This window comes from Bemisia tabaci, chromosome 3, assembly GCF_918797505.1.
Source record: "Bemisia tabaci chromosome 3, PGI_BMITA_v3".
In the NCBI taxonomy this organism is placed as follows: Eukaryota; Metazoa; Arthropoda; class Insecta; order Hemiptera; family Aleyrodidae; genus Bemisia; species Bemisia tabaci.
The window spans coordinates 14,591,235-14,614,811 of NC_092795.1; the positions used below are offsets into that span (position 1 = coordinate 14,591,235).

General features: G+C 39.7%; 1 protein-coding gene across 1 annotated transcript in view; it reads left to right on the forward strand.

The window, feature by feature from the left end:
* Window positions 1-23,577, forward strand: part of Pgant2 (polypeptide N-acetylgalactosaminyltransferase 2) — a 129,692-nt gene that overhangs the window by 86,154 nt on the left and 19,961 nt on the right. Inside the window, exon 2 of the mRNA XM_019045848.2 lies at window positions 22,567-22,877. Coding sequence (XP_018901393.2) covers window positions 22,567-22,877 — 311 coding nt within the window. The remainder of the gene's footprint in view (window positions 1-22,566; window positions 22,878-23,577) is intronic.

Sequence of the window (23,577 nt, forward strand, 5' to 3'; positions counted from 1 at the left end):
TTATTTTAGTTACAAGTTGGAACCATAGTTTAACAGAACTATGGCCGAAGGCCTATGTTTACATGTTAGATTAGAATAAGAAGTTCCTATATTTACAAATTGGTGGTTCCCCCTTTTTTATTCCCGAAAGATAAGCTAATAAGTGGTTAAAATATAACTTGAAGATCCTCGGTCTTCTGAATGATTAAGTGTCTGCGTTATCCTCGGAATTGTCGGCTGACATGTCATCGAGGGAGGAGTGTTGGTAGGTTGGCATTTCAGGTGACATCTCGTTTCCGTCTTCGTTCAGGACTTTTTGCTTTTGTTTGAGGACTTCTGTGATGTAGTATTGAATAAGATACCAGTTTTTCTTTGTGTTGATCATTTGTTCGATGATATTTTCTGGAGTTATTGAGACATTTAGTTTACTTTGGAGAGAGTTTCTGAGTAACTTGAAGGATTCACAGTGAAAAAAGGTATGTTCTGCATCATCTATTGTTAGGTTTTTACACATGGGGCAAAAAGGGTCACTTCTCTTCTTAAATCTGAATAAGTATTGCGCATATGCTCCATGATTTGTAAAGAATTGGGTTAAATAATAATTTGTATTTCCGTGTTTCCTGTTTAGCCATATATGAATTTGAGGAATCAGTTTTTTAATCCATAAGTTCCCTTTTGTTTCTTCCCATTCAATTTGCCATCTGATTTTTTTATCTTGTTCAATTTCGTAAGGGTCTTTTCTGTTGTATTTTTCAATTTTCTCTTTAATTAGAATTTTGGTGGATCAAGTTTCCGTTTAAATTTCATCCGAATGTTGTGTTATCGTGTCAGCATCACACCATCCAACTTTTCATTCGGCAAAAACGGAAGATAAGTCGAATGAAATGTTGACCCGTTTGAACTGGACTTTACAGAACAAGCACCATGGCTATGACGTCTTGTCAAAATCTGTGTCCCCAGCTATAAAATCATTCTTATCAGCACTATAAGCCCATCTTACGGACCTGAAAGCATTTGAAAGCTGAGATAATCAGATTCGCGACATTTGGAAACGCAACATCAGAAGTAGGCTACACGGCAATATTTGACTCATCCTTGCATCAGAAAATGTCAGCCTTATTCTGCTGCCTCCCACAGCCTTAAAACCGCGGATTAGCAAAGGTTATAATTTCACATCGTCATCTCAGAGTGATCTCTGCTTTCAGTGCTGAATTTTGCTCCGTCGATAATTACCCTATTGTTCTAACCCATCGCATGCCCTCACTTTTAAGACTGTGTCCTCTCGCGCTGCCTATTTTAAAATGTGTACCATGAGATCCCTCCCGGAGCTAACCACTTATCGGTAATTAGTTTTCCGCTTGCTCAAGCGTGGGGATCATAAAAACAGCGCACAGAGGGGGAACATGGAACTTCATTCGAGTTGGACTGCCGAAAAAACTCATGATCAGTCTTGAAATTCTGATAATTCAATACTCGATCAAGTCGAATAAAATAATTTTGAGTTTTCATACGTTAGAAATAAATAGATATTGTGTCAAGATCGGATTTAAACGATTTGCATTCCTCTTATAATTTCGACTGAAACATCCCAAAGCTACTCATAGTAAAGACATCATAGGAACGAAGTACATAGTTTGTACATAGTTTGTACAAAGTAAGTTAGTACAAAGGACGCAAATACGGGGAAAAAGAAGCAGAAAATAATCAAGGGCAAACGAAATACAGACGAGTAGGGACAGTTGTCTCTAAAAATTCCCTTCTTTTCCTTTTTTCGGGGATTTACCTAAATTTAATTTTTAGTCGTTAAAAATGCGTTGACCGTAAAAAAGCGCAGTTTTGAGAGAAAGTTATACACAATTCTAATCTGCGATGTCAAGGGTACGAAACGGTCGATTAATCGTAAGACTGAATCCCTCTGTCGCCAAAAATGAGCTGAAACCCCTCCTACTTATTCTGAAGGACATTGGAGAGTTTTTTGCCGAAATCTCAAGGTCCGTTTTTTTGACTGTCCATTTGTCGAAATGCAGTCCCCGTTCTCAAAATTTACCCTCCGTGGATCAATGTCACTTTTCCGAAGACAATCATGTTCGTTCGTGGGTCGTTTTTTTGGCATTATTCTCGAAAAAAATAAAGAAGGTCTGAATTTGGCCAGCAAAAGCCTCGTGTTTACCGAGTGAGCCTGAGCCCTCCCGAGGACAAATTGAGTGTGAGGAGGATCACAAAACAAAACGAGTCCTCGACTTGGCCTAACTCGCAGAACAGAGCGCGGCGCGTTCTTCATTACGAGCTAAGCCGCAGACTTTAATTTGAGCGCAAGTGTGAATGAGAACGGTCGGCTCGGTGCTAATTTGAGAGCTGATTGAAAACATTGCAGAGACGCAGGGATATTATTTACCGTTAATAGCCTGTAATTATTTTCCTTGCGTGGATGAGTCATCGTCCTGCGAAGAGCTGTATATTTTTAACTGATCCTAGAACTAAGATGTTTTTTGCCACTCATCTGATGCGATTTTGGCTCAGCAGGCTGATTGTTGAAATCATAGACAAAGCGATAGACAAAGAGGACCAAAAGGGAATGAAGGGATCCCGTTTGTGGTAGCGAGGAGTTGCAATGAACGAAAGAGTTAAGTTATAGACTAACTAATGGCAACTCGAGAGGGACTGTATAATAGTTAGCTGAGCATTGTCCTCTTTAGTCTGTAACAACCATCCGTCTTAATTAATAGGATCCCTCCGTTTTCTATCGTTCCCCTTTGTCTATAGTTTTGTCTATTAATTTCAACAATCATCAATCAGCCCACAGCTCGACGAATATTATAGATCCTTATCTTCATAATTTGAATGAGCAATGGACATTGAAAATCTAATTCTATGACATTTATGGGTGACCCATTAGAAGAAGAATGCATGAAGTTCCTCCGGAGCAACGAAGCGATTGGTCAATAACAAATTATTTATTTATGTGTAATTTACACGCTTGTCTCACAAGGGGAACTTACGGACCTGCCGCCTCCGATTGGGCTGAATTTTTTTTTACAGACTCTATGGACCAATTCTAGAGGTCAATTTGAGCCGTTTTCCCGAATGCGCAATAGGAAGGGCGTAAAAAATTCCCAAAAGTTGCGTTTTCGGCGTGTGATTTGGTCGTGCGGCGCGTGGCAACACTGAAGCAGCCTCTAGTACCGCTTTATCGGCCTGAAGGTTTCAGCGGAGTCCGGAGCCCTACTGCACACGTACTGGTTCCATGATAGTGATGTCCCGGGTTCGATCCTCGACTTTTTATTTTCCGCATGATCACGTAACATTTTATTTTTAATTCTTCATCCGCATTTATAAATCAAGCAGTTCCGATCACTATCCCCCCCCCCCCTCATTTTACGTACATTTTCCCCCGATATTTATTCACATTGGCCACATATAATCGTATGAAACTTCATTGATATAAATTAATGAATTAAAAAGCAAAAGAAAACCTTATTTGTTACTACATTATCTTCAAATGTTTTCCTGGAAAAATATGTAATGTGTAAATAAATCGAAGAGCAACCCCAAACCCATGTGCATGCAAGGGTCACCAAGAAACACATTATTTTAGCCCTTTGCTTTTTAATTCATTAATTTATATCAATGAAGTTTCATACGATTATATGTGGCCAATGTGAATAAATATCGGGGGAAAATGTACGTAAAATGAGGGAGGGGGGGATAGTGATCGGAACTGCTTGATTTATAAATGCGGATGAAGAATTAAAAATAAAATGTTACGTGATCATGCGGAAAATAAAAAGTCGAGGATCGAACCCGGGACATCACTATCATGGAACCAGTACGTGTGCAGTAGGGCTCCGAACTCCGCTGAAACCTTCAGGCCGATAAAGCGGTACTAGAGGCTGCTTCAGTGTTGCCACGCGCCGCACGACCAAATCACACGCCGAAAACGCAACTTTTGGGAATTTTTTACGCCCTTCCTATTGCGCATTCGGGAAAACGGCTCAAATTGACCTCTAGAATTGGTCCATAGAGTCTGTAAAAAAAAATTCAGCCCAATCGGAGGCGGCAGGTCCGTAAGTTCCCCTTGTCAGTCAAGAATGGACTACTAGACAAGGTACGAATTTAAGCAATCTACTACATGTTTCTTAACCAGAATTTCACGCAGAACACAATTCACACAACAAAAATTACTGAAATCAACTCCTAACGAAGATATTAACGTTTTTATTTCACGTTGGTTACGAGGAATTTGAACTGCCCGCTCACAAGAAACTCAAAGCTCCATGTGAGTCAAATCGCGCACTACAACGGTTTCAGCAAGCTTCTCAATCGAGCACTGTTCATCTCCCACCATGTGTTGTTCAAACTATTAGCAATTTGCTATAGCTGAGCCAAAGCGTCAAGATTGAGGTTGCCAGATTTTTATATAGCAAAGACTGTCATGATAACGTTTAGCGCGCGATGTGAATCACGTAGAGCATTGAGTTTTCATGAGCGGGTGGTTTGAATTCATGCATCAAGAATCATTAAATGGACTACATTTTGCAATTTGGAACTATAAATTCTAGCCCGGTTTAAAAACAGCGTATGTGCCACTAGTTTCTCTATGCACGTACAAGTTTTTCAAGAAGAGCCTAAATTTATAGTTCAAAATTGCAAAATGCAGTCCAAATATCTTTGTAAGGAGTATATTTCGGTAATTTTGTGGTGCGCATCGTGTTCTACGTGAAATTTTAGTTATGAACCATGTATAAGAGTGCTGAAATTCGTAACTTGTCTAGTGGTCCATTAGAAAATAAGTGTAAATGGTACATTCTAAAAAAACGAGAACATTTCGTGTGATCAGTTTGGAATAATCAGTAAATGTAGATCAGAATACCCGGCGACGAATAAATCGCGAGGGACCCGATTACGTCCGATCATGCTGCGCGCCACCCTGATCTCGAAACCGTGTTCCCGGGCGACTAGAAACTCAGATCCGGTACAAGGTAGAGCTACACGGAGAACTGGTATAGGGACAGCACCGTCGGGTTTAGTTGATGGCTCTTAGGTGCTAGCGGCGGAATTTTTTTTCTGCTATACCGTTAAATGAAGAAGATGAGTGATTTTTCCAAAAAGCCTGTCCACTCGTTTATGAAAAAAATAAAGAGAGAGAGAGAGAGGTTATTTCCTGGTTGGAGGCCGAGTTTGCTATTAAAACGGTCAATCAAACGTAAAGTTGTCACAGATACTCGAGATGAGAAACGTAGCTATCACATGCTCTCTCCAAATCTATGGATTCTAAGTTTAATTTCCCCATGAAACTGGAAGTCAGAGAGAGATAGAACGGGCCTCCCAGTCTATGTTTACATTCAAATTGTTGTATCTCGACTTATGACTTTACACCGGAGAAAACTTGTGAAGCGAGGCTCAAAACGGTCAATGGCTCATTTTCTTCATTGGGAGGCTTTGTTTTTTTTCTGATCCAGGCCCAATAATTTAGGAACAGTAAATGTTTCACGCACAAGCATTTCTTTTCTTCTTATTTTTCACCACGTTTCCCATATCCTCTGACTCTTTATCACAATGATCGAACCCTCTAGAGTTACTTTCAGTCTTTTACTTGACCCGCTTTCGTTATCTGAATCAGCGGGCTGCTTATTGAAATTAATTGACAAAGCTATACCTGAAGAAGAAAACGGGGAAATGGAGCGATCCTGTTGGTTGAAATTGGTGTTTATTACGGACTAAAGACTAACTATTCTACCGTGCTAAAGGAAGAACGTCGTTGCCAAATTTCACTCGATAAAACACGTATTTTTGAAGAAAGTTGTGTATTTTTCACCTTGAAATTTTCAGATATTTAAGATTACATACCAAACAAAATTGTTGAGATTTTCAGCTTTATGCTGATTTTCAACGCACGTTGGCTAAAAAAATTCCAACTTACTGTCTTACGACCCGCGCGTTTACCGCAGTTAGTTGCGAACAAAATTGTCGGAAAAATTCGAAGAAAAATATTCATAATGTTTTCAGTAATGTTTGCACTTAGCACTTCAGTATTCTGCCGTGCTAAGGAAGAACGCCGCATGAACATTCGAAAGTTGCCAATTTTCCTTTGTTAAAATGTTAATTTTTTAGGAAAGTTATGAATATTTTTCCTTTAAATTTTCAGGATCTTTAGGTGAAATTGCAAACAAAATGATCTGAAAAATTGGAAGAGAAATATTCATAAGTATAATTCGTGAAATTCGTGAATTCCCATGAAATTCGTGTGTTATCAAAGGAAATTTGGCAACGCCTGAAGGCTCATACGGCGTTCTTCCGTAGCACGGCAGTACCTATATTGTAGATCGATCGATTCATCGTAAAACACGACACGCCACTGGTGCCGGGAGGAAACGAATCGGGTCCCGCAAAATCAGCGTGTAACAACTGTATTGTAGCATCGTGTATCCGTCGTGAGATGAAGATAATCCCGAAGAATGACATTTCGTCCGATGTCGAACTCTATTTGAAGTTACATTGAAGAAGAAACGGTTCCTCTCTTTTGAAAAAATGGAGTCCAACGGGTGTTCCGAGCCGGACCGGTTCACCTTGTCCGACGCTCAACTGTGTTTGCCACGTCGTGCTCGGGCGAGGGAAAAGCACCGGTTTCGGATTTGACGGGGATTAAGCTTTTATATCCGGTGAATGCGTTCCGTTTCGCAAGTTGTATTTATATTATGGAAACGGCATGAACGCCCCTGCGCATTTTTTTATGGTGAAAACGTTACGGCAATTTAGTATTTAAAAGTGCCACATTTGATTACTTTGATTCAACACGGGTTTACACAAATCAGCTTGCCAAGCTCAAAAGAGATTACATTTTTCTTCTATTTAGGGGGTCGATAGTCTTCTTAGTTCTCCAAGAATTGCTGGATCCGGGTTGACCACCTTCGAAGAAAAGCGATGACTTTTTTTTCAACTTTTACAATCCGCTGAATTGCCATTTACCTTCAAAGTTCTCCACCAAAGTTCAAATTTAATTGTGTTTTAGACGAAATGTTGTAAGATTTTGCGGTAGGGGGTAGGCTTAAAAACACGATATTGCGGAGATACAATGTTTTTTTGTTTTTTTTTTTTTTTTTTTTTTTTTTCTTAGCGGCTCTCTAAGATTTTTCAGGATTTCCAAATTTCGCGCGATTTGGAGGATTATCGACCCCTTTTGCCTTCTGTTTTTCTTTGAATTGCGACTTTTGATCCTTAAATTCTTTCCCTCCGTCCACATTTTGGGAGCTGTTCTACATTTTCATGCGCTTCGGTGGGCACGTAATCGAGCATTTTCTGGAACCTTATTCAAGGACAAGCCGAAAAAAAGTCCGAAAAAGTGAAGAAAATAAAAACATGAAGAGATCGTGGAAACTCTGTTCGAGGGGTCTTTCATTGTACACGATCCCTAATATTTTTGAATTCACGGCTTTTACCAGAAAATGTGGCTTCCTTCTTTAGGTCAAGACTCTTTTAGATTGAGTCAGTCGTGACCACACAGAACGAAATTTCAACACATAAGTTTGAATATTACCGGAAGTAAAACACAAAATAACTCTAGACTTCGGTTGACAATTTCAAATGAAAATGTCAGCTATTTTTCTTGAGGGAATTTTATAAGAAACGGATGGTGAATGCCAACGTCTCAATCGGAGGAATGCATTTTCTCGGTCTCTCCATAGTTTTCTGCGCTAAATTCACCGCAAACGGTACCAAAATCAACCCAAAATTTGTGTTGGTTTGCGTTCTCACTTCCTCTATCAACGAAAAGTAACACAAGAACACAAACATTTTTAGCCGGGCAGGGTCGCAAGTTCTCTGATAAATTAAATCTTGTGATTTCATGCGAAATATTTCATGAAATTTCAGAAAAATATGAAATAAAAGTTACTGGAAAATATTTTTCCAAACCAAGTGCCAAATTGAATGGCAGGCACATTTTTTTTGCTTTTTGGTGTTTTTCAGTCCGTGTTGTAACTCTGAAATAAAAACACATTGGATCTAGAGTCCAGACTCTTGAAAACATTGACAAGAAAAAGGACTCTTGATTCAATCAGATTTTGCTTAAATCAAAAGGAAATCCGCTCAAAGTAAGAGGCTTGGTTCTTGATCTCAGCTTAAATCTGATTAAATTAAGATTATTTTTTCTTGTCGATGTTTTTAAGAGTCTGTAGTAGTTATCCGAAATCGTGTGTACTTAACATTTCTTCCCCGTTGTTTTATAGATTTTTTGTGTTTTTTTTTTTCTTTTTTTTTTTTTTTCTTCTTCCAGTGAATGTTACATACTGAGCCCTGAAATTATGTTTCATATTTTTTACAATTTTGTGAAATTTCACGGAAATTTCCAATCTTTCATATTTTTAATTGCACGCGTGCAACCCTGGTCGCGACATAGTTGAGTAGCGCGAGCCCGCGAGTTGCAAAGATTCCTGATGAAGAAGCGCAGCGCTGAGCACTCGAAGACCCGCTTTTACGCGGCTGAATTCCAATGCAGTTTTTTCCCCGGGCGTTCGGCGCGTTTCTCGGCGGGCGTTTGGCAGCCGCGGAGGCAATTAGGCGAAGATTGCGGTCCTGGGTCGCGTGCGGGTGTGTAATCTGTCGCGCCCCGCCGCCGCCGCCGCGCGCCGTCTGTCCGCCCGCGCCGCGACGCGACGCGCGCGTGGGCCCAGATGTGGGTGGCTGCGGTGCAGCGCCCATCGCAACGCTCAGCACCCATTCAACGCTCCCCGACGCGGTGTCTTTATAAATTCATAGCGGAAAAAATTGTTTGACTATCAATCATTTTGTGAGGAAAGAACATTTATTCGACGACTAGTTTTTTTAAGAAAAAAAAAACAAAAAAAACACAAAAAAATCTATAAAACGCACGGGGAAGAAGAATGTTAAGTTGACACTAGATTTCAGATTATACTTGGACGTATTTCTGCTGAACGGAACTATAGACGAGTAGGGAAGATGATTATGTAGCATCGCGTCCAAGATATTGGACTCCATGCTCATCCTTGATATACTTACCTGCTCATCTCGTCCAAGATCTTGGACTCCATGCTCATCGCTAAACGTCTCACTTCTTTGCTTGAGCATGGAGTCCAAAAGCAAGTAGACCTCCCTTAGTTTTAAAGTTCATCATTATAGAAAATCGTATACTTCGCTTATCTAATCTAACCTAACCTAACCTAACCTAACCTAACCTTACCTAACCCAACCTAAGCAATGCACAATTTTTTTCGAGAACATATTTTTTTGTCTTTATTTCACAAAAATTGTCGTAATAAATTTTTGGACCCCATGCTCCTTTATTGTCGGAGAATACCTGCGTCCCACAATTTTGGACGCTATGCTCACTCCGATTTTTCGAAAAATAAATATGCATCCAACTAATGTACAAGTTGATGCGAGCGGGAGTCCAATATCATGGACGCGATGCCACATTACCGGGAAGATGAGGATGTGCTCCTAAAAGCTGCATAAGAAACAATGTCAACGTGGGCACATTCTACCAAACGGGCATGGCAAAAGAGCGTTATGGACGGGGTTCATGAGTTAAAGACGACACCACGGGCAACCGCGGCGGCGCGGCGGCTGGATCTTTGAAGTTTTCGGATGCGACTTAAATTTCGGGCCCCACGCACGAAGTTTTTTCCTCCGTGAATAGTAGCTTAGAGTTTTCTTCTATTTCTTTTTTCTTTTTCTTCTTTTTTTATTTTCTTCTTTTTTTATTTTTCTCTTTTGTTCTTTTTCTCTTTTATCTTTTTCTTTTTTTCCTTTTTTCTTTTTTCTTTTTCTCTTCCTTCTCTCTTTCCTTTTTTTTCTTTTTAAACACACCGAGGTGTAAATTGCCTTAGATGCTAAAACACCGCTTTAAAATAAACTTATCTTACTTTCTTTTTCTTTTTTTCTGTTTTTCTTTTTTTTGAGAAGCCACTGTGCGCCGCCAGGCCGTCCCCGACTTGTCGCAGCCCGCCACGCCGCAGCCGCACTCGGCCGATCTGTCATAACTCATTTCTCATTACTTATTACTCGCCGAGCTCATTACTTTCCGATCGCGAAGCCCTGTAATCGCCCCGGCCGCACTGAGAAAAAACCGCGTACATCCGATAAAGACCAAATGAAGATACGCGGTTCTTGCTAATCACCGTGGTGCACCGCGATGTCTGCGCATGTGCCCGTTACCCAGTTAGACAGACCCCCTCCTCCCCCAAACCTCCTTTTCGTTTTATCGATGACTTGTAACACCGCCACACGACTAATGCAGCGCCTCATCTTGTTTTTTTTTGTTTTTCTTTTTACGTGCCCTTTCTCAGTGGCAAATTCTGGAGAGGGGACAAGGGGAGTAGGGATATGTCTAAAAGGCCCTCTTTTCAGAAGAGAGAGAGGGGGAAAAATAACCGTTCGCAGAAAACGGGATGATAAAAATTTAAAAAAATAAATAAGGAACATCGAGAAAAGGAAAAAAAATACATATATAATGTAATAAGAAATCTTGTTTTATTCTGATTTCTCTCTTTTGATTCTAAGACGCCTTCAAACGTGCGAGCTTTTGTCTTTTTAAACCATTTCAAAGCGTAAGTTTTGCTATTGATGCTATTATAGCAAAATTTGTTTCAGAGTATCAGAAACAAAAATTATGCTATGCAGTAAAATAAACATGGTTGGGTTCAATGAAAACACGTGCTGGAATAAAGAGACACTTTCTTATTGAATACGTATGAACTTTTCTTTAAAAAGAAAAAAGAGAAGGAAAGTAGTATAGTTAGAAATAAATGAGAGGCATCACGCTTTTGCTCTAGCAAAAAATTATTTTTTCGGCGGTTCTGTAGCATTCTTCGTGGCAATAAATGTGGGAATATGTATGAAGAAATAAATCGCAAAAATCCTCCGCCTTTTCTTCTCAGTCTGCTCCAGTGGATCCAGCAAATTGGCAACAGTGTTTTCTTTCTGTTTAAACCCATGAAAATTTATCGATTCTCAGAGGAGCCTGGTGCCTCGACAAGTATCGATTATTCTACTCAGGTTAGGTGATTCGATGGACGCCATATTTTGTGTCAAAACGGCATGCGATATATCGCATCAATTGGTTCCATTTTTTCAGCTACTCGTCATTTTTCTCGAATTTTGAGATCGCAATTCTGTATTCAGGAGACTAAAGCACTCACTTTACAATTTTAACAAAGAAATTCAACGTAATAAAGGCGTGATTTTCTTCTTAGAGAGAAAACATAGCATTCGATGCTGATATCGAAACTGCACTCGAATGCGATATTTTCTCTCTAAAAAAACCACGCCTTTATTACGTTGAATTTCTTTGTTAAAATTGGTGAGTGCCTTAGTCTCCTGACTATAGAATTGCGATCTCAAAATTGGAGAAAAATTACGAGTACCTGAAAAAATGGAACCAATTGATGCGATATATCGCATGCCGTTCTGACACAAAATATGACGTTTAAATGGAGGAAAGCCAGTGTTACCAAATTTCTGGAGACTTCTCTGAAGTGCAAGCGTGTACTTTTTCAAATCGATGACTCATATCTTTTCTAAAAAGCCATTCTCACTTATTACGGAGCATTCCATTCAATTACATTAATCTGTGCTTTCATCTAGATATCAGCTCGATAACTCAACGTAATCGGTCAGTGCTCAACGTTGTTGCCGACCTTGTCCGGCATCGGTTAGATTTTCCGACCAATCACGAAGCGCCACTCCCGTAATCGAAAGGTTGAACGGAGGCCTGCTATAAAAAGAGCAGATGCCCGTTTTTCGAGGTTCTTTCCAATCTGACGAACCCACGGTTTCGTGCAGCGCAGTCTTCTCTCCTCAGCGTATACTTCGGTGTGGTGCGATGGTTTTCGGGAATCGTTCTGTGTATTCTACTATAATTCTGGGGAAAGTTTGGAATTGTGTGGTGACACCAGACGTAGTTGGATTAATTGGTCATCCTCTGAAAATTCTCAATGGTTTCGATCTTCTTTGGTGTGAACAATTCTGGGAGAAACAAAGGCTAGCTGTACGTCAATTGAATTATTGTATTAGTGGTTTGGAAATGTGAAGTCGAGGAATATTATGACAAGAGATGTCTGTAATTTTGACAAATGTCGCAACAAATTGTCGTAACATGAATTATTTCTCTCTCTGATCGTGGAATTTGGGTTAGAGAAATGATTGATACTCTTTGCTAGTGATTGTTGTGTGGTTTGAAATGATATTTTAAGTTACAAGCTCTGTGATGGTATCTTCGTATCTTCCCATGGCAAACTGTTGAATGCGTTTTTCACGTCAATTCCTATAATGCATAGCTACAAGCTCTGTGATGGTGTCTTCGTATCTTCCCGTGGCAGACTGTTAAACGCGTTTTTCACGTCGATTCCTATGATGCATAGCATGTTCTTTAATTTTACGGGATTCTCCTGTTGGCGTAGTGTTGAACTACTCGTTTCATAGCCTGAATAGTCGATAGGTCTCCTTGCGGAATCCGCACTGGTGTTCTAGAAGTTTGACTGTTTCAAGAAATCTTTCTTGTATTACATTAGTGGTTTGGTAATGTGAAGTCGAGGAATTTTGATCAGTGATACGGTAATGTAACAAAAAACTTCTGGTTTTTGATAAATGTTGCAACAAATACAACGATAAGTATCCGAAGGAGAGCTTTTCCTGCATAAATAAAGGAAAAACTAATGATTAGTTTCTCACAGTCTCCGCTTAGTGGAGGAAAGTATGGATGTAATCAAACACGAATTATTTTTATTAATTTTACATTAATCGCAGATGAGAATAGTGTAATAAGTAAAAGTGTATCTAAATAAAAAGCAAATTTTATTTCTCATCTGCTGCATCCATGCTTGTTTGCAATACTATCTCTTGAATTTTCGTCAGTGTGTATCTAACCTTGCTACTCGTATGTAGTTGCGACTTGCACTTACTTGCACTACACTCGTTGCAGAGTAATCATTGTAGCTGAACGGGTCCTCAATTACCCCGGGTCAACGGATCATAATTCCGCAAAACGAGCCTTTCAAGTCAAACTTAGAACTTGGTTCATGTATGCAATTTAAAAAATTCTAACTTATTTTAGTTTGTAATAGGGTCAATACCTGTAAATATTTTGTTGTTTTCTATGTTCTTAATTAATAAAAATAAATGAATAAATAAAATAAATGTTTAATTTTTGTCCTTGGAAAATGTGTATGATTTTGTACGAGAACTATAGGGTTTCTTATAGGCGTTCTCAGTACCTTCGTACTTGCGTCCGTACAGGTGATGAAACTTTGGAGCCTGGAACTCAAGCTTTAGCTTAGTCCTCGACCTTCTTTCACTCAGTTTTCTCATTTCACGCTGTAAAAATGTAACAATATAAGTTTGGGAATCATGATTTTTAACTTAAAATAAATGAATAAATAACAAAATTATTGTAGGTATGTTGTACATACAGACATTGAACCAGCAGACTGAATTAGTCTAATAAATTGTTTTGCTCAAGAGTTATTTCGGAAAAAAACAGGACAAGACCCTAGATGCTCGTAACTGAAATGGTGTGTTCATTCGGACTCAAATACATATGTCGATCCATTCAACCGTATAATGCACTTATTTCTAGAATATTGCTTTGTCGTTCTTTATGAAGTTATTTTAAGATGAACCAAATCCCACCAAAAAAATTTCCATGTAAAGATGAACCGCCAAGCTAGAAATATAAACATTTTTCGCCTGGAATACAGTGATTTGCCACAAAATAGACGCCAAGTAAATTACGTTAATATTAATTTAAAGTTTCTCCTCCCTTCAACATTATTAACTGGGAAATTCAAAATATATACCCAAAAAAAAAATTTAAAAAAATTGAATAAAAATCCATTTTTTTGCAGTGCAATGGAGAAGAAAATGACACTACAAACTAAACTGAATAGGAATGGTAAAATTACTTACCTAGAATCATGGAACGCAATCAGTAAGTTTGTTCGCGCCAACGCAACCTCCCAACAATAATTTAATATTACAATTATAATATAATTAAATATAATTAATTAAATAAAATTTAAATAAGATAAAAATAAATTAAAGTACATAGAAATTGTGAAATTACTTTGTCGAGATAATGCAATAGGATCAGTAACTTTGTTCGTGACAGCGTAACACGATTATTTCACGAAGGATACATGATCCGGGCGGAAACGCCTTCAAATAGGAGACTATGCAATTTCACCTACCCAGAAGCTCGAATAGTTGTATCCTCCAACAGAACTTCCTTCGAGGACTGACGCGTGCTCGATTGGTCGTCAAATGGGAACGACTAGGACAGTTGGGCTCTCCCATCAAGCGTATGATCCGCGCCGTTTAATGGCTACCGGCTCAAACTGGACTTTTTGCGCGGGGAGGATGATGGAACGGTAGTAAAAGAGTTTGCTGATGTAGATTACCGCACGCGAAGTTACCGAATACAATGTCGCCAATTCTTGCTGTGTTTGATTTGCTTCACAAAACAATTAATTGTCCTTTTTGCAGAGCTTCCACAGCAATCATACATTCTTTATAATAGTATTTAACCGTAATGATACTCGTGCTCCGCATTGGAGTTGGGATATATTTTTGTAACGTATGGTTGTATGGTTCTATAAATGTGTTATATTTTTGGTTGTGTCTATGGTTACGGCACTGGTTCCCGCCTTTGTTGTCATTAGGGTTTTTTTTTTTATCCGAACCACAGTGGACCACAATGGAACGCATCACTTTTTTATCACGTTCCACTGGCGGCGCGATCCAGTGCGTTCCATGTGTTCCAGTGGAACGCTTGGACCACTCTTCCGAGGTAGGTTGAGGTTGGTTCAGGCTGGTTGAACCAGTCCGAACCACTATCATCGCGATCCATGCGTTCCACGGATGAAAAAAAAGCCCTATTGTCAGCGGAGGGCACTTTCCACAGTGATCGCGATCCACCGTGTTCCACTGCGTTCCGGACGAAAAAAAGCCCTAAAATAGCATCCCTTACTGCTGTTCAGCGTGAAAGATTTTCAATTTTTGCGCGCTAACTGCATGCGTTTCGGTCTTGTTTCTATGTAAAAAAGATATAGTGAGTTCTACTCAGTGAGTTCTACTTTCAACTATCTATCTACTTTCTACTTTTAAAATTTGTCTAATCTAATTTAGATGTCTAAATTAGATTAGACACATTTTAAAAGTAGATAACTCGATTTCGAAATTTTGAGCGTTGCTGCTGTGTTCGGTATCACGGCCCAATAGCGGAGCGCTTGGCTTTGACCTTCCCATCCCAGCCGAACGTAATTACTGCCGTGCTAAGGAAAAACGCCGTATGAACATTCGAGTGTTGCCAAATTTTCTCTGATGGAAGGTTTATTTTTAAGGAGAGTTCTGGACATTTCCTCGTGAAATTTTCAGATATTTAGTTCTGGTCTTGGATATTCTTCCCTGAAAAATTAAAAAAAATGTTACCATTTTTTTCGAAAATTCATATTTTATCGAAGGAAATTCGGCAACGTCAGGAGGCTCATACGGTGTTCTTCCTTAGCACGGCAGTTTAGACATTCGTTTCGGGCCTCGAGTCGGTGATCTAGAACGGGTACGTAACCGCGCTCCAGTGTTTTTCTTCTTTTTCTCAAGTTTTAGACAAAGAAGAAAAATCACCGACGACAACTTCATGAATGGGCACTTCTTAGCTTGATAGTATCCTTCTTTCCACAATTTCCCCTTTCTCCGCTTCGGCGCCCGCGGCTGTATTTCATACTTTTTGTCCATTTCGTGCTTCCAATGATACTTTGCTCAGGAAGAACGTCGTATGAGCAATGAGCATTCATGCAGTTCCAAATTTTCCTCGGTAAAAGTTTTTATTTTTAAAAGAAGTTATGAATGTTTTTTTCTGAAACGTTCAGGCATATCAGATTAAATCATATAATCTATTTTACTTTCTATTTTTTTCTATCCTTTTCTATCCTTTTCTATTCTATTCTATTCTTATTCTATTCTTATTCTATTCTTATTCTATTTGTAACCACGCACATAGAGGGAAATTTCAACACAAAATTCTGATTAATACGGTAATTAAAATACAAAATAACCCTAGCCTTCGGTTGAAAATTTCAAGAGAAAATGCCACCCGATTTTCTTGAAGAAATTCAATAAAAAACGAGTGGCGATTACCAGCATCGCAGTCGGAGGATTGTATTTTCCCAGTCTCTCCATTGTTTTCTGCTCTAAATTGTACGCAAACTCTACCAAAATCAACACAAAATTTGTGTGTGTTTTTTTTGAGTGTTTAGAGTTTCTACAGGATGAGCTCAACAAAAGCGTAAGGAGGAGCAATTGTCAACAAGTTGTCGCCGATTCGATGGCGCGCCTATAAGTACAAAGCACTCGCGCATGCAGCCTATTAAGTAGAAACGATGAAAACAATGTAGCGCAAGTACTGCTCGAACGGAGCTTTCAGTTATTGACGATCGCCTACACGGGGACAGAACAAAGACGGAAGTCGACCAACGATTAAACAATCATAAACTCGGTTAATGGCTTACGGCCGCTCGAATATCCAAGAGTGCTTCTGTAGGTTTCTCCGCACTCCTTCCAACCATTGTCTGCTCAAGTGTGAGCGCACCTTCCACCTCTGTTTCCGCCTCGGTGACACCGGCCCTCCAGTTTTGATGACAACCCCGAATTCTAGGATGACAGTCCTCGTTTTTTCTGTCCGGGTTCATCTGGGTGTCTAGCAGCAGGATTTTCCCCGATTCTATCAGAATTCGAGGTCAATCAGGATTTAATCCCGATTTTATCAGAATTTGAGGGAAAATCGGTTGTAAAATCAGGATTTGAGAAAATTCGGCCGTCCGATCGAATTTTTTTATCGAGCTATTTTTGTGATGTTAATTTTTCTCCACAAATAATCTGGATTTGGAAAAATGATGAAATCAGGATTTAGCAGTCTAAAATCAGGGAAAATCAGGATTGCCCAAAATGGAAAAAAAAACTAGACACCCTATGTTCATTATTAAGGTGATTCTATGTAATCTAGGGGCAAGATCCACCACCCACGTTACGCTGCCTCGCGGTTTTGCGTCTTTAAGAAGCAATAAGTAATGTAGCAGATGCAAGAAACTGATCCATAACGTGTAGCAGCATCAATACTGAAAATTATGACATCCATTTTGTGAAGATTTATTGAAAATCTAGTTTAAAAACCACGATAACGGACTTCGCCCATTGACCCAATGTCGAAGACAGAGTAAGCGGTATAACAACTCTGTCTTACACATTGAGTCAATGGTCGACGTCCGTAGTTTGGTGTATACATTTTCAATGAATCTTCACAAATTTGATGTCATTCGACTCAGTATTAATGCTGCTACACGTTATGGATCAGTTTCTTGCATCAATTCGTACGTAACAATAATTACTGCTTCTCAAATACGCAAATCGTAAGGCAGCACAAAGAGGTGGCAGATCTCGTCTGTCAATTTGTCTTACTCTACAATCTGCAAATTTTCAAGTCAAAGATTTGGTCGATTTAACTTCGAGAAAAACCAACGCATATTAACCACAAGTTTAGGTTATTTTGTGTTTTACTCCTCATATTTACACAAAATATCGGTTACTTTTTCCAGGGTGTCTAGTAAGAGAATTTTCCCGATTCTATCAGGAATTGAGGTCAATCGGGATTTAGTCCAGATTTCATCAGGATTTGAGGAAAAATCGGTCGTTTAATCAGGATTTGAGAAACCTCGGACGTCCGATCGGATTTTTTTATCGAGCTATTTTTGTGAAGTTACATTCGCCTTCTTTTTCTCCGCAAGAAAATTAGGATTTGATCAGGATTTGGAGAAATTATGAAATCAGAATGCAGCAGTCAAAAATCAAGAAAAATCCTGGATTTCCCTAAACGAAGAAAAGCTTGACACCCCGCTTTCTTACTGTGTCCTGTGTAGTACGTAGTAGAAGCGAGCCAAATAATTTTGCTCTCTTCGTGTTGGGCAGCTTCGACTTTATTCCCTTCAACTTCTCGGGCTAATTGGATTGCATTTTGCAAAAAGGAACCACTAGCATTGCAATGATGCTAAGATTGTGCAACTTCATCTTTTGCAATAAAATTGCGGAAATCGTGAAAAACTATGAAATTTAGATGGTAATTTGTGTCTTAAATTTACAGTTTTTAGCGAGTAAAACAAAAACTATGAATGGATAATCGGGTTTTTCCTCCAAGACAAAAGAAGTTGCACAATCTTAGCAACATTGCAATGCTGGTGGTTCCTTTTTGCAAAATGCAATCGAATTGATAGGCCCTTTTTATGAATCCGCTAAACCGCGCAACCGCAGGATTCGACACCTCTCCCCGAATTATAGCAGGGCGTGGAGCTCTTAAACCGCTCTGCTTGGCCCGATGATGAATATTCTTGACCTACAACCGCAGAGATGAAGATGCCCCGCGCGGTGCGAAGCCGCGGCGAGAATGTGGCCGCCGGAGGGCCCGCACGTTGACACAGAGGCCCCCGACGGCCCGTGGCCTTCGTTTGCGGTCAGCCCAAAACGAGGATGACCTAATATTTACATTCGACCGTTACGTCACGTCGTTGCATCACCGTCGTTGGCAGATTTTGTTGGAAAATCAGCACCGTCACTGAAAAAAAAATTCTCGGCGTTTTTACCAAGGTCCGTTGGTACCTTTACCATCTCAATTTTTTTACCAATTATTGGTAATTTTATCAGTACAGACTGGTAAGGTTACCTAAAAATCGGTATTTTTACTGTTTTTTTTTTTTCAGGTAAGAATACCACTTTTATTGGTAATCAATTCCCGGTAACTTTGCCATTTTATCTCGGTAATTCTACCCCAGTCGATAAAAAATATTGGCATTTTTACCAATGTCCAGTAAAATTATCGAAAAAGTTCAATAATTTTACTGAGATTTCTCGGAAAATTACCAATTCCATAAATGGTAATTTTACCAAGAAAAAACTGGGATCAAATAGAATCCTGAATTCTTGGTATTTTACCCTTTTCTTAGTAAATACACCGAGATTTTTCTTTCAGTGTATAGCCAGTCTAACTGTATTAAACCCAGAAATGAGCTTTTCGCGGAAAACCATACTAGAAGACCTCCTGGTTGCTCAGAGAGAAATTTCAACACAAAAGGTTGGTTAATACGGAAAATAAAACACGCAATCGTGAGAATCACACCCTTGCCTTCGGTTGAAAGTTGCATAAGGAAATGCCAGCTAGTGTTCTCGACAAAATTTAATAAGAAAAACTATTAAACAACTAGAACTATTAAATGACTACTACTAATACTATTAAAGTGTTAAATAACTATTAATTAACTAGAAACGAGTGGTGAATACCAACGTCGGAATCGGAGGAATGCATTTTCCTAGTCTCTCCATTGTTTTTTGCGCCAAGTTCACCGCAAACTGTACCAAAATCAACACAAAATGTATGTTGGTTTGTGTTTCTTTTCCTATATTAACCAAAAGTAACACTATAACACAAATATTTTTACCTGTGTTAGAGTCCCTTTATACCCAGAGTTAAGACAACTCACTTTTGGTTGGGCCAGGGTTGGGCTGAAAGTGGCCTAAAAAAAAATCCAATTCTGATTGGTTCTCGCTCATGGAGGCCGAAACGAGTGCACCAAGATGGCGGTACCTCGAATGTGAACAAGAATAATGAAAATATTACCTAATTGTGGTTTATCAAGAGTAAATTGTTATTTCCATCGGTCCAAAATGAAAATAGATTTAGAAATTATTCACAAACCAATCTCATTTTCTTTTTAATTGATCAATTTGTTGATGTTGTTGTTTTTGTGTGACAGACATCGCAGGATTCCTGATCCTTATCCCTCAATATCGTTCGTTTGGGTGCACTCGTTACGGCCTCCATGGCCAGCCAAGGCCGGCTGCCAGTCAGCTGATAATCGAGTTGTCTTAACTCTGGGTATAAAGGGACTCTAACCTGTGTGATTGTTAAAATTTATAGAAAAAGTTATGGACGAAGAGGGCAAAGAGAAAATGAGGCGATCACATCCATGGAAGCGGATGGTTGTAATGTACAGAGGACTATAGTTAGTCCATCATTTGCCCCTAAGTCTATAACGACCAACTGTTTCAACCAATAGGATTGCTTTATTTTCTTCTCGTCTCTTTTGTCTGGTGCTGTGTCTACCAATTTCAAAAATTCTGCACCTGAAACCCCCGAAAATTAAACATTTTTTTAAAAAGACATCATTCTTTTAGGTTTTTCTGTGCAAAAATAACAATCCAGAAATCTAAAAGTCAGCCCCAGTCTTTCGGATGATCGGTGGCAATTTAACAAAGAACGGCGACTTCTCTCCATAAAATTTTCCGCTCAGAAGCTTATGAGTCCATTTTCTCAAAACTTCATGTTTGCCATTACGACTCTCTTCGCTATGGCGGCGGTATTACAGGGACTGATTCAAATACGCACATTTTATCGGAGAATCTGGCAACTGTTTGCATTGCCCGGCGGCACGAGCCGGAGTGCACGGGTGCAGGAGCTGAAAACTGATGGACCATCGGAGTCTCGACAGGTCTCACGTTCCGCAGCGCATCAGTTTCGGCCCCGCGCGAAAAGATGGGAAGAAGCGTTCGAACCATCACTGTCCGGTGCTAATTTTTCACGTCTTGCGATGGTGAATGAAATCGAGTCAATAGACGGGCAGTCGTGAGCGTGAATACTAATTCTCGTGGTGCAGTCTCGATGCGCTGAGCGCGGGTCCCCGAGTTGGAGATGTTATTCTTGCAAGCGTCATCCTGATTTGCTAAGAAAGAGCGTCGTACGAGTCCTCAAACGTTTCCAAATTTCGTTGGACGAATGACGAATTTTCTGGAAAATTTGTCAGTACTTTTCTTCCGATTTCTTAGAAAATTTTGTTCGTGATTTGATGTAAAGTATCTTAAAATTTCCTTGAAAAATACGCATGAATTCCTTCAAAAATAATTGTTTCCTAAGAGGAAATTTTGCAGCGTTCTAATGCTCGTATGGCGTTTTTCCTATTCGTATTAGCACGGCAGTATCGTTTCGCTAAGAAAAAGGAGTTGCGAAAGACCGAAGTGCACGCTTACTGTGTTGTGTCACTGTCAGGTTTTTCAAAAATGGCATGGCAAAACGTAGTGGCACACCATGATTTCTTCCACCTTGGAATCAACAAGTAGTACTACAGACATTTGAAGCGTTGAGTTGGGGAAAGGGATTTTTCGGTTGCGGTGTTTCAGAATCTCCAGTGCTAATTTATACTTAAGAGAGGATAATATTTGGGTGGATTTTCTGAAATTTTACGTTTTCAGCATTGTAAAATCATCAAGAATATCCATCAAAATGATAACGAATTACATATATTTGCTCTAATCATCAAAGATGATAGAAGTTAGTGGAGATTTTGAGACACCGCAATCAAGAAATGCCCTTTCTGCACTCAGCCCTTCATTTGCACAGGAGTCAATAAAAGAGGTCGAACATGACATTTTTTACTAAAACTGCAAATTTTGATGTTTATTTCGTCATATTCTAAATTTTAAGGGGTGCACCTGAAACAAAATTTCACAAGGAAACCAATGGAACCAACTTTGAAGCCCTGAAGTTCGTATTAACGGAGTTATGAGCGTTTAAAGTTTCCAAATTTTGTCCGCCCTCTCCTATTGACTCGATCCACTGTGTGACGGTTGCACAGTACAACTAACCCTTTTTGCATGCCCGTTCTGCCGCGCTTAGGAAAAACGCCGCATGAACCTTTAGGCGTTGCCAAATTTCCTTTGATAAAACACGACTTTTCTGGAAAACTTATGAATATTTCCGCTCTAGTTTTTCAGATAATTTTGTTGGTAATTGGGCCTTAAATTCCTGAAAATTTCAAGGAAAAATGTTCCTAACTTTTCTCACGAAGAAACATTTTTTCGAGGGAAATGCAACTCTCGAATGTTCATATGGCGCATAGAGAAAAAAAAGAAGGTGTTTGCATTTCGGGCATCTTGGAATTTTTTTGATGATTTGATGACGTAGGTCGGTACAGCGACGTTTATCCTGTCGATTTTCTTGGAAATGGTGTAATTTAGGGAAAAAAGTCATTCTATAAAAAGTGCTTGAAATTATATATTGAGTTGATTTAAGTAAAGAAATCGGACATTATGGTCCGTTTTTCATATTTCGAATTCCGGATCTCGCTGGCCTGGTTGTACCGACCTACGTCACAGGGTAAACAAACCTCAAGGTGCAAATACCTCCTTTTTTTTTCTCTATGCATATGGCGCTTTTCCTTAGCACGCACAGTGGATCTAGTCACAGGGAGAGGTCGGACATAATTTGTTAGACTAAAACTGCAAATTTTGGTGTTAATTTCATCACATGTTAAATTTCAAGGGGTGCCTAAGAAAGAAAATTTCACGAGGAAGCCAATGGAACCACTTTTAAAACCTCAAAATTTTGCATAAACAGAGTTATAAGCGTTTAAAGTTCCCACACTTTGTCCGACCTCTCCCATTGACTCGATCCACTGTGGCACGGGAGTATTAGGGTGGAATTTGTTTCTAGTTCGGGATGAATTTGGCATTGTTGATGATGATTTGTTTTGGTTGTTGCAGCCGGAGGAGAACCGGGCGCTGCGGCTGAAGGACAGCGTGAGTCTGGGGCTCCTGGGGATGATGGACTCCTCGGCGGCGGCCGGCGGGACGTTGGAGGACGTGGGCGAGGTCTCGGTGTCGACGTCGCCGCAGCTCCAGCCCCAGTCCAGCGTGGACTCCCGGCTGTCGTGGGCTTACTTCGACGAGCGGGGCTACATCGCCGGCGGCGCCCTCAAGCCCGGCGAGGACCCCTACTCCCGGAACAAATTCAACCAGAAAGCCAGCGACCAGCTCCCTAGCAATAGGAACGTCCCTGATACCAGGAACGAAATGTGAGCACTCATCTTTCGAATACCCTCCGATGCCTTATGAAATTAAAAAATTTCAAATTCATTTGTTTCATTTTCCCGAGAAAGTTTTACAGGTATTCAAGATGATTCGTCAAGCTCAAGTGACGAGCTCGAACTGGCGTGCGATGTATCGCAATAATAAGGTAAAAAATCTCGGCAGATTTTGAATTTTTAGCCAAACAAAGGACGATAGCCCCTGCGCAAGAGTCTAAAGAATCATTCTAAGCCCAAAAATGGGCAAAATTCGGAGAAATTAAAGCAGAATAGCGTTTGGAAAACACATCGCATTCGGTACAGAAATCGATAGCTGAATCGAATGCGAGGTTTTATCCCAAACACTATTCTGCTTTCATTTCTCTGAATTTTGCAAATTTTTGTGTTTAGAATGATTCTTTATGCTCATGCGCAGGGGCTATCGTCCTTTTTTTGGCTAAAATTTCAAAATCTGCCGAGATTTTTTACCTGATCGGTGTGATGTATCGCATGCCAGTTCGACCACGTCAATTGAGCTTGAAGAATCACCTTAAAGAAATTTCGGTATGAAATGAACCGAGTTTATCAGAAAGGAACCAACCCACATTTTCAAAAAAATTGAGTTAAGAATGTTTTTAAGTTCCACTAGTCGTATATTTTCCCCTGTCAAAAACTGAATGTCGAAAAACAAATATTAATTTGTGAAAAG